This window comes from Arvicola amphibius, chromosome 4, assembly GCF_903992535.2.
Source record: "Arvicola amphibius chromosome 4, mArvAmp1.2, whole genome shotgun sequence".
Classification (NCBI taxonomy): Eukaryota; Metazoa; Chordata; class Mammalia; order Rodentia; family Cricetidae; genus Arvicola; species Arvicola amphibius.
The window spans coordinates 47,501,918-47,515,696 of NC_052050.1; the positions used below are offsets into that span (position 1 = coordinate 47,501,918).

General features: G+C 37.3%; 2 protein-coding genes across 2 annotated transcripts; both read left to right on the forward strand.

Moving 5' to 3' along the window:
• The first annotated feature begins 3,246 nt into the window (after window positions 1-3,246).
• On the forward strand, window positions 3,247-4,185 carry LOC119812067 (olfactory receptor 1496-like). The gene has a single exon (XM_038326413.1). It carries the CDS (start codon window positions 3,247-3,249, stop codon window positions 4,183-4,185), a length of 939 nt encoding a protein of 312 aa, XP_038182341.1.
• A 3,868-nt stretch (window positions 4,186-8,053) lies between these two features.
• Window positions 8,054-8,989, forward strand: LOC119812243 (olfactory receptor 1468-like). Its single transcript, XM_038326757.1, has one exon. It carries the CDS (start codon window positions 8,054-8,056, stop codon window positions 8,987-8,989), a length of 936 nt encoding a protein of 311 aa, XP_038182685.1.
• The last annotated feature ends 4,790 nt before the right edge of the window (window positions 8,990-13,779 follow it).

Consider the following 13,779-nt stretch of genomic DNA (forward strand, 5'->3'; position numbering starts at 1 on the left):
TGCCATTCATTTTCTTCTATTTTTTTTTCAGTTGGAGGTGGAACTCGGGGATTTGAGGATGCTAGAAAACTACACTGTCACTGAGCTAAATGTGCAAGTCGTTCCCCGCATGTCTTTGTGCATCTGCTTGACTTCTCTGCCAGCTTTGATATAGACTGGGGTTTATTAGATAGAGATATCTAGAAGAAAACTGAACAGGACAAGGAATCGTTTTGAAGATACAGTGCACACAATTGGGAATTGATAAGGTGCAGAATGGACTCCCTGGGAACAGTGGAGATACAGTCCCAAATTCAAAACAGTGTGGATACAGTTTCTAAGGAGACCAGTTTTTCTTTTTCTTCTACCAATTTCTCATATGAAGTTACTCAAATTATAAAGGTATTTCTTTTCCTATATCACTATCAGTGGAATATTATAAATTGAAGCATAAGGATTTTTAATCTTAACTGGAGTTACACATAAATCTTATCCATTCCATAAACAGGCTAATAGTAGGTATAAATTGACATTATTGTCTTTTCCAAATTCCCCATAAGTCTATTCAGGATTCATCAGTGGCTATTATCAGCTGAGAAAATTGGTCCTAGAAAAACTGAGAAAATTGGTCCTAAATATATCCTGGACTATTAATGTTATCTCTAATGAGTAATGCAAAAACTGAACTCCTCTGGGATACAGAGTCCCTGGGTCCAGAGATGGCTAGAAGGGTACATATAAGAAGGTGTTGATTACAGAGGATGTTCTTTCCTGTGCTTATAATAAATAAAGGGAACCAAGGACTTCCCATGCTGTCCTCCAACCTATGGAGCTTGCATTTCTAGTTTATCAAAGTATGACTAGCAATTTTCAGGTATGTTAAAATTCTTTGCATTTCCATATTGTGCAATACTTCATCGTACTGTAGAAATACCTTGTTGCTCAGTTACAATGACAATAATTTTGTTGATGCTCAAGTTTAAATTACTCATAGGGCATTTTTTCCATCTCAACCTAATAACTTGGCAGGGTAATGCTGGAGTTGTTAATTATTCTTTTAAAACATCTTTAACTGTGTAACATTAGCAAATATGGAACGGATCTATCAAAAAGAGCTCAGAAATATATAACTTAAAGTAATACCTGTACTTGCTTCTTATCACAACCCATCAGTCAGAGTACTGACATCACCTGAGTATCCATTAATAAAGTTGAATATCAGCTTCAAAACAAGTGTCATTGTTTTCAGAGAATCCCATGTGAGTTGCATGTATACTAACTGCTAGAACCATGTCCATGGGATATTCTACTCCACTAAAGAATTGTGAGTTTAAAAACTGAAGAAGTGAAGTCCATTAGGTCATCTGCAGAAAGCTTCACAGGTGACCTCTGCTTTGCAATCTCTTCATGTAAGTTTCCACAAGACATGGCCCCCACTCATTCACAGAATACAAATAATTCTTTGAAAATGTTACACAATTTCTCCTGTATTCCTCTTTCCTTTGTTACTAAACATAACCTCAGAGTTTTAAACTGTTAGTGCAGCTGCCCTAGTGACCATTAACAGGATAGAAACACGAGCATCTGGACTCAGTCAGATAGTGTCAGGGAAGCATTTCCCACCTCATGTCATTCAATCTCTTCTGTTAATTTCAGTTAGAAGTGGAATTCAGGGACTTGGGCGTGCTAGATAGCTACAGGACAACTGCGCTAAATGCCAAGACCCTGTCCTCACATATCTTTGTGCTTCTCCTTTACTTTTTTTGATAGCATTGATATAGACTAGGGTTCATTCGACAGAGTTAACTAGAAGAAAACATAACAAGACATGGAACTGTTTTAAAGATACAGCGCACACAATTTAAGAATTACTAAATCCAAAAAGTGCAGAATGGACTCTCTGGAAAGAGTGGAGGTACAGTCTCAAATTCAAGGCAGTGTGTATACAGATTCTAAGGAGACCAGTTTTTCTTTTTCTTCTTCCAATTGCTCATATGAATTTAGTCACATTATAAAGGATTAGAGTTACTTTACTTTGATTTAATGCTAATAACTGATCTAAATGTTAATAACAATGTAACCTTTCATAGAAATTTCCAGTATTATAATTTGACCATACTTTCTAGCAGGACCTTAACAGTTACTATAATAATTACTATAAGGTTAGGTATGGATATCTGAAGATGGAATCAAGTGGAGGATAAAAATACCTACTAGTTTATAAAACGTTCATGGTATTTCTTTTTCCGCATCACCATCAGTGGAATCGTATGAGTTGAAGCATAAAGATTTTGAGTTATTAGTATTATTGAAAAGAAAACTGCATTTTTAACCCTTAATACTTTCCATAAATGCACCATTGCATATGTAAAGCTAACCACAAAGTATCAAGTTCTCATTCTAAATGATCAAATTAAATGAGTTTAACATTCTTGGGAGACTGAGAAAAAGAAAATATTTGAGTTTAATATGCATTTCTGCCTTAAATTTGAAAGAGGGCTTTTCTCAGGCTACACCACAGTCAGGAAATCTTCATGGACATTGGGTCATATCCAGGCATAGCTAGCCTTGCTGCAGGATGAGGGCAAGCACAGCCTTTCCTGCATGAAGTGTAGACTATGGCGGCAATAGCTGTGAGCGAGTGATCAGAGTCATTAGTAGTTGTGAGATGAGTACAAGATGCTGATGGAACATGATAGGAGGTTTTATTGTGTATACAGTCATAAGAAAGGTTTAATTCATATTTTGGAAATATAAGTAGAACAACCATGCTGTTGAGGAGATCATGTAATGGGTAAAAAAAAATATTAAATCAGAAATGATGGAGGCACAAACTTCACTTTAAGTACAGTATTGCTGAAAAAATGCAGGCATGACTAAATATATTTGGATGTAGAGATTTTATTTATTTTGATTAGAATAAGATTAATTATTGTAGAGCATGTAATATACCATGGGTGTTACAGAAACATGCCTTTTTTCACTGGGATATACAAATGGATTGGTGAATGTCTGCAGAGTAGAAAGAACAGGGTTAGCATTTCATCATCTACCAAGAAAAACTAAAGAAGTTAAGGAATTAAGGATATTCCATGCCATAGTGAAGCAAAGAATAAAAAAAAATTAAAGAATGTCAAAAATAAAGAAAAAAATCTTCTTCCTAAATTAGAAAAAACAGTGGAATTGATATATGATCTTATATAAGCTTAACTACTGGCAGTTTAAGAAACTGGTAATTTTTTTTCTTAAAGTCATTGAGAGCAGATCATGACTGAAAACAACCACACTGCCATCTCCCATTTCCTCCTCCTGGGCCTCCCGATTCCCCCAGAGCACCAGCATCTGTTCTTTGCCCTGTTCCTGGCCATGTACCTCACTACTGTCCTGGGAAACCTCATCATCATCATCCTCATTCTACTGGACTCCCATCTCCACACACCCATGTACTTGTTTCTCAGCAACTTGTCCTTCTCTGACCTCTGCTTCTCCTCTGTCACAATGCCCAGATTGCTGAAGAACATGCAGAGCCAGGACCCATCCATTCCCTATGCAGATTGTCTGATACAAATGTACTTTTTAATAGTTTTTGGAGATATGGAGAGCTTCCTTCTTGTGGCCATGGCCTATGACCGTTATGTGGCCATCTGCTTCCCTCTTCATTACACCAGCATCATGAGCCCCAAATTCTGTGCTTGTCTATTGCTGCCGCTGTGGATGCTGACAATATTTTTAGCCACGATTCACACCCTGCTTGTGGCTAGATTGTCTTTTTGTGAAAACAGTGTGATTCTCCAGTTTTTCTGTGACCTTTCTGCTTTCCTAAAGCTGGCCTGCTCAAATATTTATGAAAATGAATTGATGATATTTATCAGTAGTGGACTCACTGTTATTATACCATTTTTACTCATTGTGATGTCCTATGCAAGAATTGTATCCTCCATTCTCAAGATGTCTTCTACCCAGGGCATCCACAAGGTCTTTACCACCTGTGGCTCCCACCTGTCTGTGGTCTCACTGTTCTATGGAACAATTATTGGTCTCTACTTGTGTCCATCAGTCAATAACTCTACAGTGAAGGAGACTGTCATGGCCATGATGTACACAGTGGTGACTCCCATGCTAAACCCCTTCATCTACAGCCTGAAGAACAGAGACATAAAGGGGGCCCTAAGAAGAGTTATCTCTAGGAAGAAAATCTCTCTGTAATGACAGCATTTGGCATTTCTACTTAATTTTATGAAATAAATGCAATGATGTTAATATTTTATGTCAGATCTCATCCTTCATCATGGGAACTACATGAAAGTGCATGCTACATAACTGTTTAATACACAAAAGAGAGCCAGGTGGTGGTGTCACATGCCTTTAATCCCAACACTTGGGAGGCAGAGGCAGGTGTATATCTGTGAGTTTTAGGCCAGCCTGGTCTACAAGTACTAGTTTCAGGACAGGCTCCAAAGCTACAGAGAAACCCTGTCTCAAAACAAAAAAAAAAAACTACACAAAAGAGAGGTATTTTACTTGAGTAGTTTGGTTTCTGCTATTTGTTTATTGGTTTTGTTTGTTGTTGTTTAAATTCTGCTTTCCCAAAGTGTAGAAAGGAGTAATTGGTGATGATAATTTGTCTCCACTAGAGATCCTGGATGCAAATTGGTCTTAGAAAGGTCCTGAATTATTAGTATGTTTTTAATGAGCTATACAGGATCTGGACTCCTATGGGATGCAGAGCCCCTATGGCCCAGAGATGGCAGCAGAGGGATGTGACTAGGAATGCTGCAGGTATGTGACGAGGACAGAGGCCATTATTACCTGTGACTGCAAATAAAATAAAGGTGAGCCGTGTGGTGAAGCAGAAACTTTGACTTAGCCTCAGTAGAGCTGCATAACAACAGCAAAATAAGCTGTTGTCTTGTTATCAGTCCATAAGAATTTCCAGTGTGGTGCAGGACAGTTTTTCAGGTATGATAACATTTTTCTTTCTCTGTCTCCCAAGAGAACCACCACATTGTACAAGTATTTGTTTCATGGTCGACACATAACCACCCTTATACTGATGGGCTCATCACTGTTCCTCACTAATTTTCTCTCACTATCACACCATTTCAACACAGGCACAGCGCTGTGATATGGAGTTCACTGCTGTAATGCTGAAGGTTTGCTTACTATACTTTCCCTATCAGGTCTTAGAAAACTCTGAAGAATATCCTTCCCAAGATGGTGATCAATTTTATCTGCACATGTTCACAGATATGTTTTAGTGGTAACATATGAGATTGCTCCTAAGGTCAGTCCATCAAGGATTACTTTATTATCTGGGTGTTCATGTAAAATATACAATGAGAGCTATTCAACAAGAATATGTACTGCTAGAGAATCCTAAATGATATGCTGTGTTCCAAGTATTAGAAACATATCCCTTGGGATTTTTATGTGTTGCTTGATTTGAGAACTGTGGACTTCATATCTAAAATAGATATGAAGTCCATTAGCAATCAGTCATAATAGTTGATGGTGATTTCTCTGTCTTCTGATTTTTGCACACAACCTCAACCAACACAAAGGTACTGTTCATTTACAGGAGGAGAAGCTGTGTATGGTGACACATGCCTATAATGCCATCGCTAGGAAAGCAGATTCAGAAGTGCTGCATGTTTGAGGCTAGTTTTAGTAGATATGGAGAACATCTTTTTAAATGATGCATGGAATTTTTCCTACAAGTTTCCCCCTATGTGATGTTAATTTACAATGTCTAAGTGTTCAAACTCTGAATTCAACTGTATTGAAAAGTGTCAATCTGTGAAGATACAATCAGTTATTCTGTTTAAGTGAAAGTTGATTATATCTCTTGACGCTTCTATTTTGTGAGCTCTGAGACGTGATAGATCATTAGCAAGGGTTGTCAAGTATCACATATTAACACTTGCGTGTGTCTGTGTGTGTGTGTGTGTGTGTGTGTGTGTGTGTGTGTGTGTGCATGTCTAACCATATGATTTAATACACAGGCTGTCTAATGTTAGAGGCTTATAAGGCCAAAATTTGAAGAACTGATTAGAATATTGGAGTCTCTGAGAATAGTGGAAGATACAGACTTGTATCAAAGGCAGAATGTGAATTTTTTTCTACAATGAACTGTCATTTTCTTCTAATTCCTTCTTCTGATTGCATGAAGGTCATCATCTTATAAGGTATCAGTTACTTTACTTAAAATCTATAGATTAAATAACATTTATGGGCTGTCTTTATAGCAACTAATATTTTTCAAAGATTGACGTTGGGCTTAACTTACTTGATGCAGAAAATAACCATCACATACAGTACAGGAATCTGAGGAAAAACTCAAATAAAGATTCCAAACCAATTTTGTGTTTCTTTTATATAGTTCATAAAAATTTTAACATATCTTTTTGTTGTACCAATATCAATAACCTTTTGAAGATTAAAGCATTTAGATATGATTGGGAGTTATCAGTATTACTGAGGTGTGATACAAATGACTAACCCTAATACTGTAGAAATGCAACATTAGATCTCTGACACTTAGAATTTAAAATTTAGAGATAACAGTCAAGTCTTTCACTTTAAATGTGATTTCTCTACCTTTGAAGTTAAAGAAATTTGTGTCAGTTTGAGCACCAGGTGACAAATGTTCACTGCCCAAATTCATGCATCAAGACAGGTACTTGTCATAGTTTGAGATTAGGAATGTAAACAACAAAATGGAATGAAATCATGAATATTTCCTACATATAGTTTACAATTGATGTGAACATAGCATAAAGTAGTCATCAAAGTATTACATGCAGGGGTTATGTATAGCATGCTATGAAACATGGGTCAAGGTCTTATTTAGTATGAGGAGAGAGGGTAACTTTAGCTGTATATATGGTAAGGAATATCCCTTACATATGAATGAGGATGAACCAGATGAAGAGGAAGGAGAGGGAGAGGAAGGAATAGGCATGTAAAAGAGAAACTCTAAAATTGGGAGCTGAAGAGTTTTAACCACAGCATTGATAGAGAAAGAAAGAACTCCAAGTGTAAATTTGAGACCATTTAGGGATATATCTTTGGTACACATGAGATAATGAAACAGGGTTAGTGTGTCTGATAGGAGATTTGTCCTTATCCTCACAGTAGCAGGGGTAATCTGAAGAATAAATCAGGTGAAAGATGTTGGAATGCCTCTCTTAGAATACCACAGTGTAAACGGAGAAGATGGAAGGGGAAGTGAAGCATAAAGAGACATGAGAACATAGACATGAACTGAGTCTGCTTCTGCATTCCAGTTAAGATAAAAGGTGATCCTGATATGTGAACATGATCTCACATAAAAAGATGGATGAAATAGGATGAAAATGAGGGGAAATGGATGAGGGAAGAAAATGTATAATATATGGCAGCAGTTCGAGGTAAGGAAAAATGTATCAAAATTCACAGATTTCTGATGAAAACATGAATTTCTTTCACAATGCTATGGGATATGAGAGAGGTAGGAATATGAGAGATTTGTTGGACGACAACAAAATGAAAATGTAAATTTCACTTGAGGCTTTTGAGCTCCTGATGACTGTCATAGGCACAATGGAATGAAGATGATTAGCTATCAGTGGAGCAGAAATCTGAATGTTAAGAGGCATGCATGCCTGAGTTTGAAATGGTAGCTTAAAGCATTAGAGTATATAAGATTATCTTGGAATTTATGTAAAGTTATGGTGATAAAGCTCACACAAATTCTTCTAGAACATCAATATACAACATAACACAGAGAAGCCCAAAGAAACAACAGATACCCAGGATTTCAGACAGCAGGAGAGAGAAGCATTAATTCATTTCATATTTCAATAGAAATGCATAGAAGTGTCTAAGAAAGGAAAGGAATAGAAACCTGTTAAAGAGAGGTTGATAAAAATTATTACTGCTTGTAATAATTACAGATATTTAGAATTTTAGATTATAACAACTACTACTGTAACAGAGCCATTGTTAGATAATATGTACCCTAGATATATGTTCAATTTTATTTTGAATTTTAAGGGACCCTGATACTTTCTCATTAGGATACTGGAATCGAAAAATGATGAGCAACCAATCTGTCATCTCACAGTTCTTCCTCCTGGGACTGCCCATCCCACCAGAGCACCAGAACCTTTTCTATGTCCTGTTCCTAGCCATGTACCTCACCACTGTCCTGGGGAACCTCATCATCATCATGCTCATTCTACTGGACTCCCATCTCCACACACCCATGTACTTGTTTCTCAGCAACTTGTCCTTCTCTGACCTCTGCTTCTCCTCTGTCACAATGCCCAAATTGCTGCAGAACATGCAGACCCAGGACCTATCCATCACCTATATGGGCTGTCTGACACAAATGTACTTTTTCCTGGTTTTTGGAGACATGGAGAGTTTCCTTCTTGTGCTCATGGCCTATGACCGTTATGTGGCCATCTGCTTCCCTCTTCATTATACCAGCATCATGAACCCCAGACTCTATGTGTTTCTGATGGTGTTCTGCTGGATACTTACAATGATGTATTCCATGTTGCACACCCTACTGCTATCTAGATTGTCATTCTGTGAGGACAATGTGATCTCCCAATTTTTCTGTGACATATCTGCTCTGCTCAAGTTGGCCTGCTCTGACATCTATATTAACGAATTAATAATATTTGTTGTTGGAGGACTTTTTAGTGTCATTCCATTCTTGCTCATCATTGTGTCCTATGTACGAATTGTCTGCTCCATCCTGAGAGTTTCATCTACTCGAGTTATCCACAAGGTCTTCTCCACCTGTGGCTCCCACCTGTCTGTGGTCTCACTATTTTATGGGCCAGCTATTGGTGTCTACTTATGTCCATCAACTAATACCTCCACTGTAAATGAGACAGCCATGGCCATGATGTACACTGTGGTGACTCCCATGCTGAACCCATTCATCTACAGCCTAAGGAACAGAGATATGAAAGAAGCCCTGATAAGAGTCCTTTGCAAGAAGAAAATCTCCTTGTAATGGTAACACTGAGAATTTTACTTAAATTTACCTAGTAAGTATATTGATATTACTATTATAAAATATATCTCTGAAAGGAGACACACATTTACTAACATACTACATAGTATTTCAACTGTAAGTATGAGTTTTTCAAAGTAGTTCAGTTAGGGAATGGAGCTTTCATGACTCAGTGATGACATCATCTGTCTTTCATGTGTGATCCTAGAATCATTAGGTAAGAGCCACTATTTTATTTAATCTCCATTTCATACATTCTTGTTACCCCAATGTTTTCTGACTTTATACAAATTTCTGTGTTGACTACAGTATACTTTTTAAATATGAAAAAATGATACATAATGAAACTATATTGATGCTCAGTAATCTTTTTTTATTTATTTATTCGTCTCTCATACATTACATCCTGACCACAACTTCCCTCCCTGCAGTCATCTAAGCCCCTTCCACATCTCTCCTCTCTCAAAAATCCACTTCTTCATTTCCTTTCAGAGAAGACCAGGCCTCCTGGGAACATGGCATAAAAAGATGCAATAAGACTAGGCACAAACCCTCGTATCAAGGCTGATAGACACAACTCAGTAGGAGAAAAATGATCCCAATCACAGACCAAAAAAAATCTGAAATGTACTACTACCACTGTTATGAATCCCATAAACCCCCCAAGCTAATCAACCAGAGCATGTATGCAGAGTCCCTCAAGCAGACCCATGCCAACTCCATGATTGCTGCTTCGGTCTCTGTGAACCCCTATGAGACCTACTCAGTGGATTTGTCAGCCATGTTTCTCTGATGTCTTCAACCCACTCTCTCCTACAATCCTTTCTCCCCATCATTTGCAGGGTCACCCAAGCTTTACCTAAAGATTGTGTGTGGCTTTCTGCATTGCCCCCATCAGCTGGCAGAGGAAGCTTCTCTGGTGACAATTGAGATAGACAACAGTCTATTAGTATAGCAGACTATAATTCGGAATAATTTCACTGGGGGTAGATCTTGCTTGGCTCTATCCTAGGTCTCTGAGCCATTCAACTTCCATTTCCTAGCCATCCAGGCAGATAATGTTCTCTCTCTATCAGCATAAACCTAAGTTAAACCAGTCTTTGGTTGGCCAATCCCACAAGCTCTAAACCACCATTGTCAGAACATATCTTACAGTCATAAAGCCTGGGTAAAATGCTATGTGGATTGATTGGTGTCCCAATTCAACCACTGGAAACTTGTTGTGGTTCAAGAAGGTAAGTGGCCAATTCAATACTTAAGGATACTCCATTATGTAAATATACCATTTTTTTTACCCATCCTTTGTTTTAGAGATATTTAGGTTGTTTCCAGTTTCTGGCTATTGTGAATAAAGCCACTATAGATATACTTGAGCAAGTATCCTTGTGATGGGATACAATGTCTTTTGAGTATATCTGTAAGAGTGGTATACCTGGGTCTGGAGGTAGATGAAGTCAAAAATTTTATGAAGAACAGCAATATGATGTTCAAAGTGGCTATATAAGTTTGTAAACCCTCCATCAATAGAGGAGTGTTCCTCTTCCTCCAAATCCTAACCAATATGAACTGTTACTTGTGTTAATGATCTTAGCCATCCTGAGATGAATAACATGGAATCTCAAAGTAGTTTAGATTTGAATTTCCTTAGTTGATGAGTGAAGAACAGATGCTTAAAAGAAATCCCACAATAGCTCAGAAATGAGAAATAGATATTTATTTAGGGGTAAACTCACAAATCAGAATTCTCTGCTTGAACAGTGGCCAGAGATTGAATCCAACAATCCAACAATCTGAACGAGCAGCTTGCAAAACAGAGGAAAGGGGCTAACGTAGGTTCTGCATTGGCATATATGGTCTAAGAGGCCAAGCCCCAGTAGGCAAGTAACCACTAGCTGTAAGACTTCCTACAGCACTTCCCCTTTTGTTTAAATAAGAGAGTTCTAAGCCTAATAAAAATTATATACAATAAGAACAAATATACTGAATAATTATCCTATCTTAACTAATTTAATACTTGTAAGATAAATAACTTAGCCAAGTCATGAAAGGAAAGTAACTACAATTATCTAGTCTTTAACCCCATCAAAGATCCGAGAAGGGAAATAATATTACTTGAGTAAGCAGGAAGTGCAATCAAGCAACCTCCAAAATGAGCAACAAATGACAGAGACAACTACCTGGGCAATCACCCAAAGTCTCATTTGCAACGTTGAATCAACCAACTTTGGCTAAGACCTAGAATAACTGACAGACTATTTTCAAAGGCAAGAAATTTTTCAATACCATCTTACCCTGTCTTGGCAAGATTTGACAGTCTGGCTTATTCATTTCTGGATACTATGTATCTTGTCAGTGGTTGAGGTATGGGCATTTCTTTGCCCAATGGCCAGTTTTTGCCAAGAAGAAAACAAGCTCCAAGTGGAGTGTCTTTGGTGCTCAACATTATCTCGGGAATAGATCAGTGCTTTCAGGAGCAATCATGTCTCACTTCAACAGAACCCTAAGTTATTTAAATGCCATTTTCTACAGCACTTTGAAGTGGTTAAAGATTAACTGTCTATGCAGAATATAATCTCTATGTGTCTAAAGAACCTGATTAGTCTAACTATAAGTATGACAAACATAAATAACTATTGATCTATAATCCTTAATACCTATATATAACTTAAAGACAAAGACTTCATATTAGAATATTATATAATAAACAGTTGTGTAACAAATGAGGACAATGACTTCAAATGTAAACAATGTATAAGTACTTTGATCAGAGGTAGAAATGTACAATGCAATATGGTAAATATATATCAATATACAAAAATGTTTTAGGCAGAGGTAGAGCATGCATGCATACAATATTCAATATAATTTAACTTTGTATCAATATACAAGAATCTATACCAATGTAATTGCCTATAAATAATAACTCACAAGGATTATTATTATTAATTATTATTATTATTATCACTATTATTAGTGTGAGTAAGCTCATACCAATCAATTATCCCATCCAATTTCACCCACATTTTTTCAAAGATATCCCTGAGCCTATAAAATTTTCCCTAACCCCCAACCCTAAACCAATTATAATTGACCCCTAAATGATATCCCTAACTCTGAGGACAAACTTTGTTGGGAGAGGGGATGTCATCTTCTAGAATTACTTCCAGCTGTCATGGGGGTGACATTTTTTTCTATGGAATCCTGTGAAAGTAAAATGATGGTTAAATTCCAAGATTAACGTCTGGTATGATTGCAAATAATCTCTGAGTATTTGCTGGAGGTCTGGCCAGAATGTTGTAAAAATGTGCACTATTTCAGCTAACCAAGATGGAACTACCTTTTGCAACTGGTACCCAAACAGGTCTTGTAGTAGCGCTATCAGTATCATGATGTCATATCAACCAGGTGGGGTTGTTGTGGAGCCCCATCTTCTTCCTGGAAACTTCAAAGATTACTGCAGAAAAATTCATTGTTCATTGTGGAATACTTAAGAATTATTTATATAGACATATACAGACATATCTATTCAAAGAAAGGCACGATAAAGACAAAAATAGGTATGAAGAAAAGTAAATCTTTTTCTAAATACTTGTTTCTTTCTATCCCATATCATGGATCCTGACATGAGACAGAAACTCTGGATTTTTTTAACAACATGCTTAGATTTAAAGGACAGAGCCATTGTCCAACTCCAAAACCTGCTCTATATATTCATAAATATAAATATATACATGATGTAGGTGTGTCTTCTATCTATCTGATGATTTCATTGGTTAATTAATAAAGAAACTGCTTAGCCTAATAGGTTAGAACATAGGTGGGTGGAGTAGACAGAACAGAATGCTAGGAAGAGGGAAGTGAGGCAGATGCCTCGGGCAATCGCCATGCCTCTCCTCTCTGAGCCAGTCACCATGAAGCCAGCCACCAGGTCAGACACAATGAAGCTCCAGCCCAAGATGGACGTACACTAGAATCTTCCTGGTAAGGCACCACTTTGTGGTGCTACACAGATTATTAGATATGGGTTAATCAAGATGTGAGTAAGAGGCTGAAACTAATGGGCCAGGCAGTGTTTAAATGAATACAGTTTGTGTGTTGTTATTTCGGGGCTTAAGCTAGCCAGGCGGCTGGGAGCCAGGAGGGACAAAAAGCAGACCTGCCAGCTGCTCCATACTACATATACATATATACATAAATATATAATTTTTAACATTTGTGCTTATAAATCATATTTGATTTTCTTGATGATCTTTATTGGGTATTTATTTTTTTCAACTGTCAGTATTCAAACATCCAGGGTCTCTTGAATTTTTGAAGATGAGTATTTTCCTGCAAAGACAAGAATAGAACCCTGCCCCAACCCTTCTGCTTTCCTTACCACCAGTATGGTTACCACCATTGTGGATGAGCTGTCATTTCTCCCTTTCAAGAGGTTCCTTCTCTTCAAGCCAAATCTTTATTAATTTTGATGGTATCCATAATTTTTCTTCTCCTGTGGAAATAAGAGCAAAACCACTTCCCCAACACAGCATATCTCCTGGCTTCCATTGTGAGGTCAGCACATCTTTGAAGTAAACCAGTTGATTTAATTCAGAAGACTTTTCTGTTATCCAATGTCTTTCTGGTGCTGTTGTTCCTTTCTCATTCGTGTTAAGAAGAGTCAGGGTTAATAAAGCATTATGTAATCTACTTCTGGGGGCATTTTCCACCCCTTTTTCTTTGTTTAACATATCCTATAACTATAAGTTCAATTTTATCTCTCTATAACTGCTTGACCTGTAGGATTGTGT